Source organism: Phodopus roborovskii, unplaced genomic scaffold (genome assembly GCF_943737965.1).
Source record: "Phodopus roborovskii unplaced genomic scaffold, PHOROB, whole genome shotgun sequence".
Lineage (NCBI taxonomy): Eukaryota > Metazoa > Chordata > Mammalia > Rodentia > Cricetidae > Phodopus > Phodopus roborovskii.
Window position 1 is genome coordinate 19,494,259 of NW_026126413.1, and position 23,684 is coordinate 19,517,942.

The window sequence follows — 23,684 nt, forward strand, 5'->3', positions numbered from 1 at the left end:
GAGGAGGAAACCAGCTCGTGCAAGTTGGCTTGTGTTCATGCATGCATGCACACACAGGCATGTAAATAAGTAAAATAGAGTGGTGGCACACACCTTTAATCCCAGCACTGAGGGGCAGGGGGGCGGCGGGCAGCAGCAGAGGCAGGCAGATCTCTGTGAGTTCGAGGCCAAGCATGATCTACAGAGTGAGTTCCAGGACAGCCCCCAAAGCAACACAGAGAAACTTTGTCTAGAAAAACAAAACAAAACAAAACAAAAAGAATACTGTTAAGGTCTTTAGAAAGACCTGATTGGGAGCACATGTTATTACTGGGTATTTCTTAGAGGAGAAATCAATACATCATCTGTCTTCGCCTTTGTTGGTTGCCTTGAAACAAAATAAAATGTCTCCTCTCTAAAAGATAGTAAATACAGTTTTCTAGCAAAGATGTATTGAAGCACAAAGCAAATGAAAATAGATTGCATCTTGTTTTCAAACTTTTAATATAAAAAGCAAGATACCCCAAATTGATGCTAAGTAAATGCTTAAACAGTGAGATTCCATAACTGCTTACTGTCTAGATAGCATTTGGGAAATAGTAGAAAATAAATCTTAGTAAGTGCTGCAGGAGAACAGCAGTGTTGTGTCCTTGTGACCCTGATAAGGAAACTCACCTTTCTTTGCTGCCCCCCCCACTATTTTATGGGACTGTTGAGTTTTAAATGTTGAATATTTGTTGAAAATAAGAATACAGTGCAATTGTAGGAGTATCATTGTGCTATAGAGTGAAACCTCTCTGTTCAAGTGAAAAGTGAGGTCATTACCCTAGCTATGTATGTCAGTATAATTATTTTTTTCCTCAGTGCTGACAGTAGAGTAAAATTATGGGATGTGAGAAGAGCATCAGGATGTTTGCTCACTCTTGATCAGCATAATGGGAAGAAGTCACAGGCTGTTGAGTCAGGTAACAAAGACCACATCCATATAGAAATACAGTATTGGGTTTTTATTGAAATCAAATAATAAGTACATAGTGACAAATTAAGAATTAACTTTTGTAAATGGCATTCACCGTGAATCAGTTTCTAAATCAAACTTGTGGTTTTCTTTCTCCCAAGATCCAAACAACTTTGTGGAATGCTTTTGCCTCTAAAGTTTCCAACATAAAAGCTTGGTTTGCTTGTGCTTTTGCTCTAAGGCCAGCTATGTAAACTTAGTCTTACACAGAAAGCTACAGTAGATTAAAGAAGTAGTGATGCTCTGTGTTTTGTGTCACCGTAAAAACTACAGGTTGTGCTAAGTGTAAGTCAAGCGCAACCCTGTGCCGTTGTGGCTCTGTAGCCGTGGTTCCTTTAATGGAGCTTATCTTATTACATAACCTAAAGGTTGGTTAGTTTTCAGTATGATGAACTTATATTTTAAGTAATTCATGAGTTATTCTTTAACATGTCTAAAATATGCTTAACACAGAAAAAGATAAACTGGGTGTTTTCATTGCAGCAAATACTGCTCACAATGGGAAAGTTAATGGCTTATGTTTTACAAGTGATGGACTTCACCTGCTCACAGTTGGCACAGACAACCGCATGAGGCTCTGGAACAGCTCCAGTGGGGAGAACACACTGGTGAGAGACTTTGAAGGACCTTAACAGTAAATGGATGTGTGATGTACATCCTATGTGTGCTTATGTACATGTACATTTATATAAATTGTACTACGTTTTCTGTGGAGGTGACGTCATTATTGCCTTGAGTCACAGCTGTTAATATATTTTGAAAAGATGCTGTAGGTGTGACCAACTACCTCTCAAGCTAAGGCAAGCTGCCCCACCTGGCACCCTTGCTTGGCAATTCCCCCCTCCTACTGTTGTAGTAGGAGTGAACGCTGATGCTTCTCATCAAAAGATTGGAAACTGCTACAGACAAAGTTACCAGTGTCAGATTTTACATTTAAAATTAGTCCTACCCTTTTCTTTACACATCATTTCTAGCTAATAATTCTCTATAAAGTACTTGAGAAGTGGCTTTGACTACTACTATTAATACTAGTATTTCTGATGCTAATACGGATGCAAATGTCTTTGTGTGTGTAGTGTGTGCAGTGATGGGCACAGACCCAGAGGCTTGTGCCTGCCAGGCAAGCACTGCCACTAACTGCACCCCCTACCTTCCCATGTAACTGTGTGGAGAGGGCCTGGAATCTGTCTGAGGCAAGATGGAGAGCTAGTAAAATGCTTTCAGTAGCGAAGTGGCAGGATCGTTCTACAGTGTTTGTCACAGCTTAATGTGATGATTGCAAATGGTACTGAACACAGGTCCATGGTTAATGTGGCTTAGTCCTTTTTGTCTCCGTGTCTAGAAGAGTGGGTGTAGAATAGATAATAGGGTTTTTAATGGGTTTCATCAAAGTAAGTTATTTGTAAAGAGATAAGCAAAGCTGACTTGAAGGGACTTGAGACACTGATCCCAAAAAGTAAACTCTGGGAAGAAACCTGTCTTCGAATTTGTAAAGGGCTTGTCAGATCAAAAAACAAATTCTAGCCCAATTCACTTAATTTATATTATTCTCAGTTTGGGTGTCATCGTTTTGTAAATCATGGATATCACCTGGCTAGAAACAATTACAAGGTTAAAAATGTAGTATGGAGCTGCCAAATGGAGGACAGAGTGTGGTGGCAATCATATGTTTTTGCCTTAGTTTTGAAAATATGTAGAAGTACACATTTCCAATGTTTAATTATAAATTATAGGCAAATATTGAGTCTACATATTAAGCTTAGTAAAGCTTAATTTCTTATTGTTTTAGATAACAATAAATAGAAATAGAATTCTTAAAATTTTCCCCTCATACCATGCTTAATGGATCCTTAATGGTTCGTGGTATAATCTCCCTGTGGTTTGAAGTCTGTAGACCATGCCCTAAAGTACAGAGCTAGTTCCTGCAGAGATTGTTTACAAGGAGACAAGTTTTTTTGGCACAATGAAAGAAGAGAAGAATTCAGAGTGGGAATTGGTGATGTCCACTCCATTATTGGTACTGTTCATCCTGTTGTGTGATGACGTAGGGAACTGGGTGTGTTCATTGGCGCTATCCTTCCTGTTGTGTGATGACGTAGGGAACTGAGTGTGTTCATTGGCGCTATCCTTCCTGTTGTGTGATGACAGAGGGAACTGGGTGTGTTCATTGGCGCTATCCTTCCTGTTGTGTGATGACGTAGGGAACTGGGAATCTGTTCTTTGTTCATTGACTCTGCCGCCCACGGTGCTGTTAGTTCCCCCTTGTGTAGCTGCTGGCTCGTGTCTGTTTAATTACACTAATAACCTAACTGTCTCTAGCTCCTCCAGTGGACATCTTTCACATATTCCTCCAAGTTCTGTATTGTTCAGACGGAGCGCCAGCACCTGTTGTATAAGCCATGCATTCTAGTGCTCAGGCTTTGCATTCTCCTTGCCCCATTCTGCTGCACAGACGGTGGCCTTCTCTCTAGAATACCCTCCTGCTACTGCCCGCTACTGCTACTTCTCAGTTTTCAAGGTTCATCTCTGGCCCAGCCTGTCTCTGATTCTTCTCCTCTGTCTCAGAAGCTCCCACAGTACCCTGGACTTACTTGTCTTGCAGTATACTATGACCATTACTTAATACAATGAAAAAAAAGTCATATAACAAAATGATTCAGTGGTTTGGTTAGATGCAGTATTTGAGTCTGACATGTACTAGCCAAGAGACATTGATCAAATTACTTAGCCTTCCCACATGTTCCCTTCTTTCTGTCTTCTCTTCTGTGATGTTTCCTAAGTCCTGCAGGGGTTGATACAGTGCTCCATTTACCTGACTAAGCATGCACTTGGGTCAGTGATGAGTTTTTACACTAGCTGCTGCCCACTGCAAAAGGAAGTTCCTCTGACCAGGGTTGAGAGCAGCATTGATCTGCTGGTGTAAACATTAATAATTACAAGGCTGTGTGATTCCGTGTTTATTCAGCAATAGTAATAGATCCCCTCCACAAGGTGTCATTTCCACAGCCACGGGGTTTTGACTGGGTTTGCAGTAACAGTGGCCTCAAATCCACTCAGTAAATGGTTGTTTACCCAAAGGTCTTTCCTGACAGTATTACACCAGTGGGCACATTGGCCATGGCAGGTTGGTGTGGTTGCATTTAGGGTTCATCTCTGGGTAATACTATTTATTAATAACACTTCTCCAGAGGCCTGCACAGCACTTTCCAACACTGTAAAAGCTCACTGGCATGGGTGAAGTTTTTGGGTCAGCTCTAACTTGGTTTTTCTATGTACTGCATCTACAGTGAATGGCATCTTCAGTTATGCCATGATGGTGGGCAAACAAGAACAATGGCTATGTCCTTTGGTACTTTAAGGGCCTCTGGGATCTCACTGACCAGTAACTTGCAGGAAAGTATCCCATGCCTGGCACTGAGCTTTTCACTTAACTGTGTCTTCTGTGGGAGGCATTGTCCACCCATGCACGGTACCTGTGTTCAAACTCCTTTAGTAGTAGTAGGTCTCCATAAGGATATTTCAAACAGCCTTAGTTTTCATTAACCCAACTCCCTCCTCCTGTTCCTTTCCCCATTTCCAAGCTACCCTCCGGTGATGTTTCATATCATGTGTGTTCTACTCTCCCTCACCCATAAGCTCCTGCCCCTCCCCGATTATGCCCATTCTAGCTTTCAGAGCCACCTCAACCACAGTCAAAGGCTACGTACTGGTTCATCTGGTGGAAATGAAAGAATGTGCTTCCTAACATGTCGGAGTCAGTAAGTCTGGACGTAACTGGCTGGCTACCTTCATTTCTTCATTTCCCAGGTGCTCTCCTGTGTATGAATGTCATTTGTATTTTTACAATGGCATTGTGGTAAATGGTGCTGTTTCCGTTTAGCAGATTAGGGGAATGGAACTTAGAAGTGCAATCTGACCCCTAACAAATAGATTTCAGAATCCAAATTCAGTGTTGGTGTACTTCACCAGGGCTGCACATGGTGGCTGGAGGCACAGCTTCTCTCCATCTTCAGGTGTTTTGCCATTGTGCTGAATTGAGTCCTCTGGGCATATTACTCTGTGCTGCCTAATTGTTTCCTGAAGGTAAATAAATCCCAGGAGAAATTACTAGATCAAAAGTAAGAATATCATTATTGTTCAGTGAGTTGGTTTTGATAGAAGTGAAGATTGTTAATACTATTTACTGGCACACTTAAAATGGTTGTGATAGGTGTATATTGTGTTGGTTTTGTCGCAACACATTCATATGAAAAGTTGAGCCCACCCAAAAGAGGCATTTTGCTAGTTATTCTTTTTTTCTTTTACTCAACCCTTTGTCCTGTTTGAAGGAATAACCAAATTATGACACCAATATGAAGGTTTCTTTTTTTGTTTTGTTTTGTTTTTGTTTTTTCAAGACAGGGTTTCCTCTGTATTGCTTTGGAGCTTGTCCTGGAACTAGCTCTGTAGCTCAGGCTGGCCTTGAACTCACAGAGATCCACCTACCTCTGCCTTCTGAGTGCTGGGATTAAAGGTGTGCACCACCAACGCCCGGCTTGAAGGTTTCTTAAAATTTTAGCCAAACCAGAAGCTGGGAATGTAGTAAGATTAGAGGTCTCACCTAGCATCCGTGAGGCCTTCACTTTTGTCTTCAGGTACCAAAAGGTGGGGGTGGGGGAGTTTGATGGTCACATTTCTATTTCCTCAAATATAAAACGTTCATTGTTTTCTTAAGATATTAGTTTCTTTAAATTTAAAAGCCCTTTGTATATAACATCATAATAAGGGAAGTATTTCTTTGTTGCTTTTTTAACTCTGGCTTAAAAAATTAGTAACTTTATGATTTTAAATCTGCAGGTGAACTATGGGAAAGTTTGTAATGACAGTAGGAAAGGACTGAAATTCACGGTCTCCTGTGGCTGCAGCTCAGAATTCGCTTTTGTTCCGTATGGTAGCACCATCGCAGTCTATGCAGTTTACTCAGGAGAACATCTAACTATGCTTAAGGGACATTATAAAAGTGTTGACTGCTGTGTGTTTCAGTCTAATTTCCAGGTAAGAATGATACTTACGGGATTTAAAACCATTAGACGCCTGGCTTGCCAGACTTAGTACTGTATAAAATAGGAAGTTGTAGTTCTATGAGTATTGACAAAATTAGTTAGACACCGAATTTTTATAAGATTTTGTCACTGTAAGCTCTGACATATCCTGGCACTATTTTAAAATATAAAATAAGTTTCATAATATATTGGCTATTCCTAAAAAGATTCCAGTAGGACAGTTCAGTGGATACTCTATAGAGGTACAAATTGGTATGATCTCTGTGGAGAATGAAATCTCAGGACTCAGCCAAAAGCTTTGTAGCATTTCTAAGAAGTTATGCCAATGTCAGGTACAGAATTTAAAGACATCACATTTAAAAATACTGAAGAGCATCATCATATTTTATTTAATGAATAGAAATTAAATTAATGGAATTAATCTAACCTAACTCAATTAACCCACTTAATTCTGATCATTTCAAAAATTGATGCAGCTCCTTCCCTGTGATACCAGCTTTAAATCGATCACTAGTCAGTCTTTGCTTTCCATATTGCAGGAGCTTTACAGCGGTAGCAGGGACTGTAATATTCTGGCTTGGGTACCATCTTTGTATGAACCAGTTCCTGATGATGATGATGAAGTAAGTGCTATTTTTACCTACTGTGCAATGAGTTATATGCATTAGTGTTTTTACTTATGTGGGAGAGACTGTTAAAGCAGTTCTTGCTGTATTCTGGTTGTACAGATAATTTGTTACCATACATGTATGCAAATTTAGAAAAATCCTAAGTAACACATAATTTCTCAATTATAATTACAGTCTCCTCTCATTGACATGATACAGTAACCCCCATTCGTGTCACTAATAACTATTTGGGAACTTTGTGGGGGGGAGCGAAGGGCTGAGACAGGGCTTCTCTGTGTATCCTTGGCTGTCCTGAGACTTGCTCTGTAGACCAGGCTGGCCCAGAACTCAGAGATCCGCCTGCCTCTCTGCCTCCCGAGTGCCACCACTGCTCAGCTACTATTTAGAAACATTTTTAATGATATGAACTGTCAAGGTACTATCTTCGAAAGTTGTTCTTATTTCTAATTAGTTTTAGGATAGTCGCCTTAAGTAGAGTTATCTGCTCTTGTTTGTCTGTTCCCTGTGTGGTTTGAAGCCACCAGGACACAAGCGACCAATATAGTTAATCTTGTCTTTGGCTATTCTGGAGCATTTGGGCTTCGTAGTGGGGACTGCTCAGGGAGCTTTCCTCCCCTTGATCTCCATGCTGCACTGATGACAGCGGCTGCATTTACCTTGTCTGTTCACTGCCAAGATTCACAGTTTACCAGGGTGGGCAGCTGGACATAAGTACTGGTCCCTCTGTACGTGGTGTGACCTCATACGGACTTTGCCAAAGTCACCCGAGGGTGTTTGTCTAAGTTTATCCTGTGGTGACACATGCATCGGCATTACCTTGGCCTTCTGGTTGCTTGTGGCGCCTGTCTGTCAGCTGGGCTCTGGCCATGTAGCCACAGACTTTCTGGATCTTCCTCAGTGTAGATGGCATAGCAACTGTGGAAGGAGCTGGAGCTATTAAATTTTAAAGTCTGTTCACAGTGTCGAATCTTACCGGTTCACACTTAGATCAGCGACCTCGCAGTGCCTGTGTAAGGGTAATGTGACTGAATAAAAGCCGTTAGGTGAAGGTGTTAAAGGAGGCAAGAGCCCTGCCATGAAGGAGTATTTCTTAAATTGAGCGCTAGTATGTTAGGGACCTTCTCCTGGTGGGCAGTGGAAACATTTGCCTGTGCATAAACTAATAGGCATTGGGTGATAGGAACAGGCTTACCTTTGGTCTTTAAACATGAATTCTGCTATGTAATGTTTTGTCTAAGGTATCATCTCTTTCAGGGACTATTCTGGATGTTAAACATCCCAATTTATCCTAACTTGAAGGATATAAAAATGTGTATGAAAGAATTATTATCATTTTTTATTTGGAGGCCTCCCCTTGTGGTGATGTGAAGCAACTGAAACCGAGATGGACGAGGACCACTGATAGAGCGAGTCTTAGTTCCTTTATAAAAAGAGAGACCACTGATAGAGCGAGTCTGAAAATACGTTCATGTTTTTAGTTCCTTTATAAAAAGAGAGCCTATCAGAGACACCAGAGACAACTTTCCTTGGTAATGTGTGGCGGCTATTGGCCAAATATATTTTATAACTGAATTTGCTACAGTCAATATGAAGCCTAGGACTTATTTTCTTTGGGCCCTAAACCAAATAAAAGAGATAAGGCACATTCATAAATATTTAGGCAACTGGTCAAAACCAAATGAATATTTCCAGATTTTATCACATGTCTAATTTAGTTTGCTATGGCTTGATTGGTTTTAGCATAAAGCCTCTTTGGGTGACTGGATTTTGAATAGTTTGATTTAGATAGTTACTTTGCGTTTTTATTAAATTATTATGTCCTAGTTATTGAAAATCACTATATATGTGTATATATATGTGTGTGTATATATATATATATGTACATATATATATTAAAATTATAACTTTGTAGGTCATGGTAGGAAATATAACAATCATTTACCAAGTGAAAATAATAAAAATAAATGAAAAATAAAGCTACTGTGATTTACACAGAGGAAAGAATATTAGAAGAAAATTAAGTTGCTTGTTATAATTTTTGACTCATGCTGTTAAATTTTTAATAAAAAGAATAAAATAAGCCAGGCATGCTGGTACCCTCCTTTAGTTCCAGCGCTAGGGAGATAGAGGAAGGAGGATCTCTGAGTTCAAGGCCATTCTGGTCTACAGAGAGAGTTCCAGAACAACTAGGACTATTCACAGAAACCCTGTCTTGAAAAACAAAAAATAAGTAAAGAAAATAAAATACACTGTTCCTTTTGTCAACTTTAAGGTGTGAATAGCTCATTAATATAAAGTGCTATATGCTAAGGTTATTTAATTCCATGAAATGTTATCTTAAAAGGTTCATATAAAACGTAGGTAGACTGTGACTATGGTATGTACCCCAGCAGAGAAGTCTGAGAACTGTTTAAATATGAGAACTGGTTGCATATGTAGATGTTTACAGGTTAACTCATGTTTAAACGTGTTTTTCCTTAAGCTGCTAAACAGGTAACTTGCCATTTCCAGGGGAGGTGGTGTTAGTGACTCAGCATAATACAAAAAACATACATATGCACTACCTTGGCTAGGTCAACTCCAATCTGCCCTTGTCAACAAGCTCTGCCAACTATTACCCTGGGGCTACTTGTGGTATTTTCAAATGCCCGGATCAGATTGTCAAACCAAAGTTGGTCTTGGGTTTCCTTTTGAACCTAAGCAGAGGAATGTTTCTCCGATTTTAAAGGAGTAACTTAATTCTACCTGTAGAAATTGAAAGACCTTAGATGACAGGAATAAATATTATGGTCTTTACATTTTATTGTTTAATTAGCAAGCTGTTGTATTATTATCTGAGGAGTCTGTTTGCTTTTGCCCAGACTTTCTAGTTGCCATAGCCAGCTCAAGCCAGTCTAACTCCTAGGCACATTTAGCTGCCAGAGGTGTATGGGGAAGGCACCCTTCAGTTTTAATCTTAGCAGGAATCCTAGTTCCAGCTGATTGTGATGACTCATTCTCGTCATCTTAGCACAAGGGAACTAAGGCCACAAAGCAAGATTCAGTCTCAGAACAAAACGTTTGACATTGGCACAGTAAATGGTGTTTCTGCTGTGCACTTGTGCAGATAGACCTATCACTTGCTGACCTGGAAAACTCTGAGACTTTCCAGTAGCACTTGAAATGTTTCCAGACGTATCCTTGTGATGCTTTGTTTTAATCCTGCTGAGTATTGGGTTCTGGGCTGGACCCCTTCTAAACTCAAGCTTCATCTTCCCGGAGCCGGCAAGGTAGAGGGAGCGGTGTGCATGCGTGCGTACCTAGCGGATGTCCACTAGGAGGAGACGTTGTAGAGAAAACCAAAGTAGAGGGCTCTGGAGTCGTGATGTGTACCAAATCCACCTGTAGCATTGTCACTGCCGCTCTTGACCACAGGTGTTTTATTTGTGATTGTTTTAATACTAAAATATATAATAGTGTGATGTGTTCCAAATGTCTGTTTACTACATATGTGCAAATATGTCAAAAATCTTGTTTTTGTTTCTGTCCTTACGAAATATGTAAGATGATTAATAAAAACCCCAGAGGCAGATATTGGGGTTCAAGATGAAAGATCAGAGAAGCAAAGTAGCCAGGCCACCAGCTCTTACCTCTACCTCAGCTCAAAAGGGCTGATCCTGTCTCCACAATCCACAGAGTGCAATGCTCTCTACTATAGACGGTGTCCAGCCTGGTCCCATCTCCTTCAGTCCGAATAAACACACAAATACTTTTATTAATTAGAAACTGTTTGGCCAATGGCTCGGGCTTCTTATTGGCTAGCTCACTCTTGATTATTAACCCATTTCTATTAAACTCTGTATTACCATGAGGCTGTGGCTCACCTATAATTCTCCAGCATGTTACTCCTTTTGGCTGCTACATGGCGTCTCTCTCTGGCAGCCTCCTCTCCCCAGAATTCTCCTCTGGTAGCTTCGTCTGTACTTCCTGCCTGGCTACTGGACAATCAGTGTTATATTCATCAACCAGAAAGAGAAACATATATACAGAAGGACTTCCCCCATCACTCCACCAAACCTCAGACTGCAATCCTATGCCTTCCCTGTCTGGAAACTAAATCTTTGCTTCTTCTTTTCACACCTCAAATCCTGGGATTAAAGGTTCGAGCTATGATTCACTCTTGTGTAGCCCAGGATGGTCTTAGACTCACAGAGATCCACCTGCCTCTGCCTCCCAAGTGCTCAGATTAAAGGCATGTGATTCCAAATGCTGAGATCATCTTTGTGTAAGCTGTTTTTCTTTTAGAGTGGATCGATTTCATGTAGGTCAGTGTGGCCTTGAACTAACAGAGATCCACCTACCTCTATCTCCTGAGTCTGGGATTAGAGGTGTGTGCCTCCACCACCTAGCTTCTACAGCTAACTAGTGTAGCTGCTGGGTTAAAGGTATATATCACCATTGCCTGGCTTCTATGGCCGTGGCTAGCTTTGCATTTTGATCTCCCATACAAGTGAACTGACTTGATAATTGATTAAAGTAGTATCTCTGGTTGCTAAACCTTTTTCACTTATGGCTCTAAGGCAGAAGAATATTGTGATACTTTCTTGCAGTTTTGAGTAAACAATCCAAATAGCTTTCAGAAAAATCTCCCAGGGAAACCTCCATGCTAATAATTAGTCATGCTACTGTTTCCCTATAGTTTACCTATGCTTTAGCACTGTTGGCTGTAAAAAAGCAAAGAGCCATATCTGTGAAATAACCCACAGTAATTTTTTATTACAAGTTATACTATTCAGCTGGGCTTGGTATCACATGCTTATCATCCCAGCCCTCAGGGGATAAAGCAGGGGGTTTCCCACAAGCTCAGAGCCAGCTGAGCAACAGAACTGTAGTGTGTGGGCTGGAGAGATGGCTCAGTGGTTAAGAGCACTGGCTGCTCCTCCAGAGCATGTGGGTTAGATCCCTGGTACCCACATATGGCTTCACAACCGTCTGTAACCACTCAACTGTGATGAGTTTGGGGTTAGCCTAGACTACAGAGCCCCAGAACTGTCTCAAGGGTGAGGGATGCTCCGACCAGTCTGCTGTGGGCGTGTATCCAGTCTTAACACCAGCATGTCAGCATTATGCCTTCTCCACAGCATTGAGGAAACCCTGAACAGTGCCATAGAGTAGGTCTACACATGCATTTGTGAGCTAATTACTTTGAGGAAATCTAGTTATTTTGGAAGAGTCAATTTTGTTAGTTTTAAATGAGTTTACATTATCTTTACACTACTTTTGTTTTTAAACTAGCAGTAATACAGTTTCCAGATAATCTATTAAAATAGCATATTTTGAGCCTATTTTGTGAGCCTAAAATTATGAAATACAAAAATAGATTCTTTTTGTTTTTGTTTTTTTTTTTTAGGCTACAACTAAGTCCCAGTTGAATCCAGCGTTTGAGGATGCCTGGAGCAGCAGTGATGAGGAGGGCTGACTGTCAGGCAGCCTTTGCTCCTGTCCCTCTGACCCTACACCAGCAGGGTTGGTGTGGTCCTCAGCTTGTGGCTGCTCTTCCGGCTGTTGCTGTTTTTGAGACAGAGTCTCACTGTGTAGCCCTGGCTAGCCTGGAGCTAGCCTGGAACTCTCTGTGTAGACCAGACTAGGCTCAAACTTGCAGCCATTCTCCTGCCTCTGCTTCCCAAGTGTTGGGATTACAGGTGTGTAACACGTTACCGTGTGTGTGTGTGTGTGTGTGTGTGTGTGTGTGTGTGTGTGTGTGTGTGTGTGTTGATTTTGGGTTGTAACTCTTCAGTCAGTTTCTGGTCCGTTAATCCTGAATTTGAATGTTTTCCCCTGTTTTAAAATGAGGTTAATGTGTATAAAACCCTAAGGTGAACTTCTGTGGTTTGATGACTCAGAGCCTTTCCCCTGAGCCTGTTTGCCGAGGTGGCAGGTCAGCTGCTATGGGTACAGTACAACAGCAGTCATTGTTCTCAGCCTGGCCTGTGCACAATGATGAGTGTAGTGTGTGCCAGCTCTGGCTGCGTGGGGGCCCACACACCCCCTTGCCATCAGCCTGCCCCTTTCCATCTCCGGGGGGGGGGGGTTAGCAGGATAATTAGGAGGAAAACAAAATAAAACAATTTTTGCAAAGGTAACATCACAACTCTGTATTCTTTTTACTCATATTGATAGCTTGATGTAATTGACAGCCTTCTAGCTTTGTGTCAAACAGTTTACAGCTAATGTCTCCTGCAGTCTGAACTGTGTGTCACATGGGCATTCCCCTGACCACTTGTTATTTTCAAATGGCAGCTTGCACTGCGTCTTCCTTTCCTTCTGTGAAACTCCGCAAGATCCATGCTGGGGTCTGGATTAAACATGAAATGTTCTAATAAAATGTCTGTTTTCTCCTTTTCTTGTGTCAACCCATGAGTTATTATGAAGGCCCCTCCCCGGGCTCTGTGTGTGTGTGTGTGTGTGTGTGTGTGTGGTGTGTGTGTGGTGTGTGTGAGTGTGTGTGTGGTGTGTGTGGTGTGTGTGTGTGTGAGTGTGTGTGTGGTGTGTGTGTGTGTGTGGTGTGTGTGAGTGTGTGTGGTGTGTGTGTGTGAGTGTGGGTGTGTGTGTGGTGTGTGTGTGTGTGTGGTGTGTGTGTGGTGTGTGTGGTGTGTGTGTGTGTGGTGTGTGTGAGTGTGTGTGGTGTGTGTGTCTGTGTGTGTGTGTGTGTGGTGTGTGCACGTGTTCACTAGGGATTGAACCCAGGGCTGAGCTCACATCAGGCAGGAGAACCTACACCAGGCTAAGGCCTAGGCCCTATGACACTAATCTTGTATTCCCATTCCCTTTCTTCTGAATTCTTAGCAGCAGTAGTGTAGTGAAAGAGATTTTTGTGAACTGGATTACCAAATATATAATTGTTGACTTTGGTTTTCGAGACAGGGTTTCTCTGTAGCTTTGGAGCCTGTCCTGGAACTCGCTGTGTAGGCCAGGCTGGCCTCGAACTCACAGAGATTTCCCTGCTTCTGCCTCTCGAGAGCTGGGATTAAAGGTGTGTGCCACCAACACCCAGCTAATATTTGGCTTTTTAAGTGTTAGTTCTAGGCCTAATAGCAGACTTTTCTGACCAAATGTTTTTTTGTATCCTGCCTAGTTTTATGTCAACTTAACACAAGCCAGAGCTGTCTGAAAGGAGAGAACCTCAACTAAAACAAAATACCTCCATAAGATGGGGTTGTAGGCAGTATGTAGCAATACTAAAGAACCCTGTCCAAAAAGATGGAGAAAGGAGGGGAGGCTAGGAGAGAGATTAATGTAGCTCATTAAAGCAATGTGCTTAGAGTAGTCAAACCTTGCCTTGTTTTTGTTTGTTTGTTTGTTTTTTGTTTTTGTTTTTTTTTGACATGCAGTCTAAGTGTGCAGGCTGACCTTGAGCTTGCTGTGTATGGTAGCTCAGTGTCTTAGGGTTTCTATTGCTATGAAGAAACACCATGACTACAGCAACTCTATAAAATAAAGCATTTAGTCGGGCCTTGCAGTTTCAGAGGTTTACTCTGTTTTCTTCAGGCAGGAAGTGTGACGGCAGACATGGTGCTGCAGAAGTAGCTGAGAGTTGTACGTCTGGGTCTGTAAGCAGCAGGAAGAGAGCCTCTGAGTTGGGAGGAGGCTTTTTGAAACCCCAAAGCCCACCCCCAGTGACACACTTCCTCCAGCAAGGCCACGCCTCCCAGCCCTTCCCAATAGCGCCACTCCCCGGTGACCATGCAGTCACATCTGTGAACCTGTGGGGGCCATTCTCATTCAACCCACGGCACACGTCAGCCTCCACTGCCTCGGCTTCCCAAGCTCTGTGGTTATAGACGTGTGCCACCATGCCCAGTTATTTACAATGACATGTGGAGTTCCTTCTTTGCGACGCTGAGTCAAAGTTAAATCTCCTTGGTTTCTAGAATTATTGCAAGTCATGTAAATAAAAATTTTTTGAGATAAAGCCTCATGTAACCCAGGTTGCCCTCCAAGTTGTTATGTGGCCCAGGCTGACCTCGAACTCCTGTTGCCGCCAGGTGCTGAAATTGTAGGCATGAACCAGTGTGTGTGGTGCTGAGATCAAGCCCTGGCTTTCTTGCAAGCAAGGCAAGCACTCTACCAACTGAGTTATTATCCAGTCCCTGTAATGTAATCATAACATGTCTCCATAGTTGTTTAGCAATAGTCTCGGGGTACATGGTTCCCACCCCAAGCCGCTCTTTGTTTCTATTCATATAACTGACAATGCAAAACAGAGAAAAAGCAAGGCAAGTTTTTAATGACCTCTACCAGTGTGTTAGAAGAGTCAGCAAGTAAGCGCCCTGCACTCTCCTGATGCTGATGAAAACTCGGTAGCTTTTGCACCCATTTGTAGATAGAGCTCTCCTGCTGCGTGCTGCATCCTCATGAGGGGAGTGTCACAACCTTAACTGGGTCTGTTACACAGTCAGTACGCCAGTTACATCAGTGTGTGAGACCAGGTTCCTCAAGCTTGTGCTCCCATGTCTTGTGTCTGTCAAGGTCAATTATGTAAACTTTTGCTCAACTGGCAAGTGTCCTTAGGCCTGGCTAGTGTTTTGTTTTCTTGCCACTGGTAATTAGCACTGGCTCAAGGGACTTACACAAGCTACTTCTCTTTGGCTTGTATCATTGTGGCACAGGTTAGCAACAGCCCTATGGGCAAACACCAGCAGGAGCAGAGAGCTAAGCCTGTGGCTCAGGCGCAAGCTCTCCAGTTTCTCTCCCTGTCACATAACACTCCATCAACACTGCTGTGTGCTTCTGTAGTTCCTAAATAGATACCCTGCTCAAAGCTTTACTTAAAGAATTCCCAGCCTGGCGTTGCTGGCGCAAGCTTTTAATCCCAGCACTCAGGAAGCAGAGGCAGGTGGATGGCTGCAAGCTCGAGGCCAGCCTGGTCTACAGAGCGAGTTCCAGGACAGGCTCCAAAATAATGCAGAGAAACCCTGTCTCGAAAAACAAAAACAAACAAAAAATAACTCCTAATAAATCTCTGGGAATTGATTTAACCTTTTTTATCAATATTATACTGTTATAATGTTTTTCTATATTATATATGCAATTTTTACTAGGGTTTTGGTAAGTACTATTGAAAAAAGTATTAAAATTAACAGTGATGGGACTGGAGAGATGACTCAACAGTTAAGAGCATTTGCTACTGTTTGAGAGGGCCTGAGTTAAGTTCCTAGCACCGGAATTGCATCGGGTGGCTCACAACCCTATAACACCAGCTCCTGGGGTCCAGAGCTCTTCCTTGAACACTCGTACACACATGGTGTAACACACACACACACACACACACACAAATAAAAATAAATGCTTAAAAATAGTAGTGATCATTATAGAAATTGGAAAATATTAAGACTATTTTAAAGTTATAATAGATTCATCAAGAAAGAACAGATGACTTGATGTGGTGGTGCACATCTGGAACCCCAGTCCTAGTCAGGGTAGAAGGACTGTGATGTGAAGCAAGCCTGAGTATTCAGTGAGGTAGTAAGGGTAGGGCTTGACTGACTGGAGAGGAAGGATGGAAGAGTTAAACAAGAAAGTGAACTAAGAAGGCCTGAGAAATTAGCTCAGAAAAGTAGAATGGAAAGTTATTAAAGCTCATTCTTCTTCTAAAATCATTGTGAGATTTTTTAACAGCATTTAAAATGGTATTCAGTGTGAGTGTATAAGTAGAGATTTATATTCATGGATAATTAAAGTTCATTGAAGGTGAGGGTGAAGGAATTACCTTATACTGGATGAACACTGAGATTGAACTTCTAAAGCAGTCAACTAGCACACTCTCTCTGTCTCTCCCTCCCTCCCTCTCTGTCTCTGTCTTGGTCTGTCTCTCTGTCTCTCTTTGCTTCTCTCTCTATGTCTCTGTCTCTCTCTCTGACTCTTGGTCTGTCTCTCTGTCTCTGTCTCTGTGGGAGCTATGGGGTTGATGGACATGCATGCATGAGTAGAGGCTTATGGACACCACAGGTTGACTTACCCATTCTCCACCTTCCTGTTTAAGACAGAATCACTGATGTGAATGCATTAACTGGTCACCAAGATGTAGGGTCCCACCTGTCTCTGTCTCCTCAGCACTGGGATTACAGGTGTGAACTGCCACACCCTGCCACATCAGGGAATGGTGGTCTCAACTCAGTCCTCATGCTTGTGCAGCACGCCTTTCACTGACTGGGCCTCTCCCATCCCCTTTCCATTAGTTCTTGATGTTTCCATTTGAATTCTAGAGTAGCCACTGGTTACTCGATTTTGTCAGTTAACATACTGAGCTAGGATCCTCATTTGTAGAAGGGAATAAAACACACCTTATGAAGTTGCAAAAATAAGTATATTTCTGACATAAAAAAAAAGCACTCAGCTAGTAGATTTCTTATTTTAAAATCTCAGAAGCATCAGGTTGTACCATGCTGTGGAAATTCATTCAGGTTTTATCTCAAGATAATCTGGTTTTTGCTCTGTCTTGCTCTCCCTTCTAGACTGTAAATGTCCCAAGGGGCCAAAGATTGCATCTATTTTGCTTATTACCACATTAAAAGCAGCTAGAATACTGCTTGAGAAAATTTTATGCTGCATGTATATGTGCAATTAATAAACAAATGACCCCTTCCCAAGCCCTTAATTGCATGACAATAAATCTTACAGTTTACATATTGTAAAGTTAATTGATTGTTGTGCGTCATTTATTGTGTATGAAATTTCTAGTGTATTAAACATTAGCTAAGTTGGAAGTAAAACCTATCATTATATATTAATGAATGTAAAGAAAAACAAAATTATTAGTTAAGTTGGTTGTTACCCAGTTTTGTCTTTCTTCTCACAAAATAGCAGAGGATTCTTCTTTCATTGTTGCTATTGGCCCTTTCAGATCCTTCCCAGGTCTTCCACTGGTTTCCACGGGGCTTGTGGTGGTTTGAAAAAAAAGTGTCCCCAAAGGCCCACAGGGAGTGACACTACTAGGCGGTGTGGCCTTGTTTTAGGAAGTGTGTCACTAGGGGTGGGCTTTGAAGTTTCAGAAGCTCAAGCCAGGCCCAGCGTCTCTCTCCCTGCTTCCTTCCAATCCAGATGGAGACCTCTCAGCTACCTCTCCAGCACCGTGTCTGCCTGCCTGCCACCATTAAATGAACTGACATCTGAATTATAAGCCAGCCCCAATTAAATGCTTTCCTTTATAAGACTTGCCTTGGTCATGACATCTCTTCACAGCAATAAAACTCTTAACTAAGCTGGAGCTTATTAATCATGTGCTACAAACCGGGTGTGCAAGGGCCTTGTAGCTATCAGGAACTAACAAAAGTAAGGGGCCTTTATGAAACCTGAAGTGCGGATTTCTAATGTGATCTTCACTGCTCACACATTCCTACCTGGTAATGTGGTCAGATTGAATTTCTCCATTGCATTTGACTCAAAGTTTGTTGATTTAGCCTCACCGCTATCCCCCATTATGGACAGCTGACAAGTGTTGTTGGAAATTTCACATACTTCAGGTTATGAGGAAAGCAATGAAGGCTCTCAAAAAGGAAAGGAGAATATGTAGGTGTACCAAGAATCAGATGTAAGACTTAAAGTCACGGGGCTGAAGAGATGGCTCAGTGTTTAAGAGCACCGATCATAAGGACCAGAATTCAGATCCCAATACTTATTTACCAAGCCAGGAATCTGGTGCATACCTGTAACCCGGCTTTGAGCAGGGTGGAAACCCGAGGATTGCTGGGGTTTGCTGGCCTGTAGCCTAACCAAGAAAACATCCTCTCTGCCTCAGACAAGTAAGTGAATAGTATATAAAGAAAGCGACTCAACCCCATCTTCTGGCCTCCGTATTCCCACACAGGTATGTACACCTATGCATACACAGACATGTACACAAGGTTTATAAAAAGGAAAGTAATATAATAAATCTCTGGTGTAAATTAAAATGACAGTGACTTTGATTATCACATTTTTTTGTGTAACATCTGAGATCAATATTAATTTGTTTCAAGTGAAGTTTGTGGTTGGAAGGATGGCTAAGTGGTTAAGGGCATTTGTTCTTGCAGAGGACCACCTACCTGGAAGGAAGGATCAAATCCTATTGACCAGTAGTCATTTCCATGACCAAATGTAAAAGGGAAGGCAGGTTGGGGACTATCACCTGCTGTGTGCCCAGGGGGAGAATGAAAAAGATCTCAGGAATTGTTAGTTAGCCATCATTAGCTACAACCTTGAATGGTTGTGAGCTTCATTTCTTTCTGTTTTTATTTTTAATTTGATGTTTAAGGAATCCATTCCAGCATTATTGTGTATTTTGAATTCACCCCCTGACTCCTTCCATATACCTGCTCTCACTTTTCCATCCCAACTTCGTGTGTGTGTGTGTGTGTGTGTGTGTGTGTGTGTGTATTCCACTGACTTTGCTAAGTGATTATCAGTATGTGCATGGGTACAAGACCATCCACTGGAGCATGGGGACCCCACCAGGGGCTGCATCCCAGGAAAATTAATGGACTCCCCTACCCCACACCCCCACACTCCAGCAGCCACCATTTGGCAATAGCTCCTCAGCTAGAATTGGGATTGCATGATCTCCGCAGCCACACGTGCTGGACTTGGGGCTGGCTCGATCTTGTGCAGCTCTTGTGCATGCAGTCTCAACCAGCATGAGTCCGTGTGTGCAATGCCACATGCAGAAAACACTGTTTCGTGGCATTCCTTCACAGCCTCTGGCACTTACAATCTCTCTGCCCCCTCTGTCTCTGTGATCTCTGAGCTTTGGGGGAAGGGGTGTGGTTCAGATGTGGTCCAGAGCTGAACATCCCATATCCTCTGTATTTTGACCTGGTGTGAGTCTCTATGACTCACCATCTCCTGCAGAAAGAAGCTTTTCTAAGGGTTGAGAGCTACCCCACATACATCATCAAGACAGTGGGCTCTCCTAAATGGACCACCAGCTCATTCCTTTATTTTTTTATGTCACAAAGGGCTAGCTATTTGTGGACCTCCATCGACACCTGTTATAACTCCTTAAGATTTCTAAACAATTCCAATCTTTTCTTGTGCTGGCTAGAAGGAAGCTGAAATAAATGAGCTGTAACTGAAGGATGCAATTTTGCTTTGGAGTTGTAAGTTCTCCCCTCCCCCCCCCATTCCATTCCATCCCTCCCTTCTCCTTCCTTCTGTCCCTCCCTCCCTCCATCCCTCTCGCCCTCTCTTCCTGTATATCTTCCTCTTTCTGAGACAGGATCTCATTTGTCCCAGATTGGCCTGGCACTCACTATGTAGTTGAGTTTCTGACTCTTTCCTCTGTGTCCCGAGTGCTGGCTGGGTTACTGCTGCGTGTCAGGTGTCCCTGGTTTACGTATCACTGGCTTTCTCTCTTCCTCTATTTCTGTATACCTCGCTTGTGCTCTTACTCCATGTCTGGCTGGGTGGCTGGCCCCTGTCGTCGTCGTCGTCATCATCTTTCTCCTCCTTCCCCGCTTCCTCCTCCCCCTCCTCCTCGTCATTTTCCTCTGCTTATTCTTCATTTCTTCTGTTTATTCTCTCTGCCTGCTAGACCCGCATGTCCTTTCCCCTGCCTCACTGTGGGCCGTTCCGCTCTTTATTAAACCATCAGTTGTTTTAGACAGGCCGAGAATCCCCTTAGCTTTTCAGTAGAAAGAAAAGGCGTTTCTTCATTGCAGCTGTATATCTGATAAGTGCATAGCCTTCATAGCCTGACAACCTGGTTTACATCTCAGCTCTAACACAGCATGACATTACATCCTCATCCTTGAGTAAGTTCCCAAATCTCCCTCAACTTCTCTGTACACTGAGCATCACCTGCTTCTTTTCAGTGAATTGGTGGTGAGGTTCAGTGCAAAGAGTGTGTAAGTGGTATCTGAACGGGCTCTGAATGCGTTTGCTATTGTTTTGTCAGAAGACCATGTCCCTAAAAGGATTTTCAAGGAACTGTTTAAATGAATTATGGTTGAGTCAAACAGTATAGATAAATGTAAAAGATTAATAAATAGCTTTAATGGAAGTAGCCTCAAGATATACCATTTATTAAGGGGGGAAGGAATATGGCAGTATGTGAAGTTTTCCAGTATTTGCACTTAAAAACAAACAAAAAGGACAGAGACCAAAAAAAATTATTTGTGTTGTCTCTTATATGAGTTGCCAAAATATCTCTGGAAAGATGTCAGAAAGTTTGCATGAGGCAAAGGCAAGGAGGGAGTTTTTCACTATGTACACCAACAATTTTCAAAGTGTGTGTGAGTATGTGTGTGCACTTATCTTTTTAATAGTATGTGTATGGGTGGTTTGCTTGCATGTATGCACATGCTAATGTGAACATAAAAGGACACCTTCTGAAAGCCAGTTCTCCCTATTCACCATATGGATACCAAGGACCAAATTCATGCCATCAGGCTTGGTAGGGTGTGCCTTCACTGGCTGAGCCAACCCTCCAGCCCTACATACTCTTTGTTGTTGTTGTATGAAATACATATGACTGATTACTTGTTTCAAAATAAGAATAACTTTTAAGTAATCCAGATTTAAACTGAATAATAAGAGCATAAATTTTAAAAATAAAGTGAATGAACTCATGAAATGGCATTCAGTTATCACTGAAAGTGAGCATTAAAGCCACAGGGAGATGGCAGCTCACATCTGGGCAGCTCACGTCTGTCAGACTGGTACAAGTTTAAGGTCTGAGGTGGTCAGGTAGTTCAGGGATACAACGTAGGTACAGCACACCCAGTACTGGACAATGTTTGTGCCTCACTCTGGTCACCTTGGATCGTTTCCTGATTCCAGTGAATGGACAGCAAATTGTCTAAACCTCTCTTCTCCAATTGCTCCCTTCTTGTTTACTCTTGAAACTCTTGAAAATCTGGCCAGATTTTCACCCCACCCTCATTTATTCAAAACCATCTTTGTCAAGACCAGGCAATTGTTAAATCCACAGCCTCTTTCCAGTCCTCAGCATTTGCTTGCTTCTCATTGAAGCATGGTCTTCTCTTTCTGTGATACGAGTCTGGGTTATTCTTTAGCAATATTCCTTTTTCCTTACCTTCACTGTAGGCTTAATGTTTTCTCTGGACACTGACGTTGGCTTTGGCTATGTGATGGCTTCAAGGTAATGGAATGTTAGTCTGCTTCATGTGATGGGGACTGCAGGGTGCTCACAGGCTTTGGAATGCCATTAGAACGCTGGGATAAGCTGTGAGATCCCGAACCAGCTGCTAGCTCTTTCTTCTTGGATCCAGAATACAAGCCAAATAGGCATAAACTCAACTCATGGCCTAAAGCAGAGGCCCTCAGTCGACGAAAGACCAGCTAAACTAAACCTACCCACAGATTGGTGACCATGAAGACAAAGATAAATCCATCAGTTATTGTACAATGGGGTGATTTGTTATACAGCATTATTACGGCATTCCTGTGGTGACATATTATTTATGATTTATTAAAGAAAGCTGATGATCAGAAAAGCAAAGCAGCCAGCCACTAGCTTTCAACTCTAGCTCAGGCTGAAAGGGCTGATCTGGTTTTGTCTCTCCTCAGCATGACTGGAGAATCCTGAGACTTCAATGTCTTCTTATTGTCAATGTGGCTGGAGAATGAATGCCTGATACTGAGACCTTGCTCCTATTTTACACACCTCACTAATGCTGGGATTAAAGGCGTGTGGTCCCGGGTGCTGAGATCATCTCTGTGTGAGCTGTTTCTCTTTAGGACTGGATCCACCTTGTGTAGATGTGGGAGGCCTTGGACTCACAGAGATCCATCTACCTCCTAATCCCGAGTCCTAGGATTAAAGGTGTGTACCACCACCTCCTAGCTGGCTGCTGGGATTAAAGGCGTGTGCTGGCTTCTTGCTTGTGGCTGACTTTGCTATCTGAATCCTCGGGCAAGCTTTAATAAATCATACATAATATCTCACCACACGTTCTAAACACATCTATCTCCTAGAACACATCAGTGTCTCTGCACCTGCTCTCATCAGGTGCCAGAGGCAGTCTCTTTCAACGACTGGACTAGGAACCGATCTATGAGTATATCAGAATGTCATTAGAATCATTTCGTTGATTTTTTTTCTTTTATCTCTTTTTTCTTTTCTTTTTTTTTTTTGTTTTTTCTTGTTTGTTTGTTTGTTTGTTTATTTGTTTTTTACTTGTTTTGCCAGTCATGTTTGCTTCTACCCTGAGTCTCCTCAGCCTCGGTCCTGGTCATCCAGGCCATGTCAGGCATGGGCTCCCTCTCCTGGAGTGGGTCTCAAATGAAACCAGCCACTGGTTAGCTACTCCCACAAGTTCTGCACCACCTTTGTCCCAGGACATGTTTCAGGCAGGGCAGGTGATAGGCTGAAGGTTTTGTGGCTGGGTCGATGTCCCAGCCCAACACCAGGGCATGACTGGTTACCGGAGATAGCCAGTTCAGGCTCCATATCCGCCATTACTAGAAGTCCTCTCTTGTAGATTCTGGAGTTTCCACTGTACTAGGTTTCCACACCACCCCCAAATGCGCCTCAATTCCAGTCATCTCTCCTGGCACTCTCTACCTCCATCCCTCCCTCTCTACCTGATCCCTCCTATTCCCATTCCCACTGCCCACATTCCATCCACAAAATCTGTTCTAGTTACCCTTCCCAGGGAGATCTATGGGTCTCCCACAGAGTCCTCATTGTTACTTAGCTTCTATAGATAGATCTGTGGTTGTAGCATGATTTTCATTTATTTAATAGCTAATATGCACTTGTAAGTGAATATATGCCATGTTTATCTTTCTGGGTCTGGGTTACCTCAGTCAGGATGATTTTTTTTCTCATTCTATCCACTTGCCTGCAAATTTCATGATGTCATTTTTTTAAACTGTTGACTAATACTCCATTATGTAAATACATCACATTTTCTTTATCTATTCTGTGATTGAGGATTAACCCTCACACAATGACAATGGGAGATTTCAGTACCCCACTCTTTCCAACAGATAGGTCATCCAGACAAAAACTAAAAAATACTGGAGCCAACAGACATT

At 42.3% G+C, this 23,684-nt stretch overlaps 1 protein-coding gene across 1 annotated transcript in view; it reads left to right on the forward strand.

Moving 5' to 3' along the window:
* The window catches only part of Ercc8 (ERCC excision repair 8, CSA ubiquitin ligase complex subunit), a 30,693-nt gene extending 18,549 nt beyond the window's left edge, over positions 1–12,144 (forward strand). Inside the window, exons 8-12 of the mRNA XM_051182903.1 lie at positions 844–944; positions 1,481–1,605; positions 5,834–6,031; positions 6,579–6,662; positions 12,058–12,144. Of these exons, the coding sequence (XP_051038860.1) occupies positions 844–944; positions 1,481–1,605; positions 5,834–6,031; positions 6,579–6,662; positions 12,058–12,126 (577 nt within the window). The 3' untranslated portion in view covers positions 12,127–12,144. The remainder of the gene's footprint in view (positions 1–843; positions 945–1,480; positions 1,606–5,833; positions 6,032–6,578; positions 6,663–12,057) is intronic.
* The last annotated feature ends 11,540 nt before the right edge of the window (positions 12,145–23,684 follow it).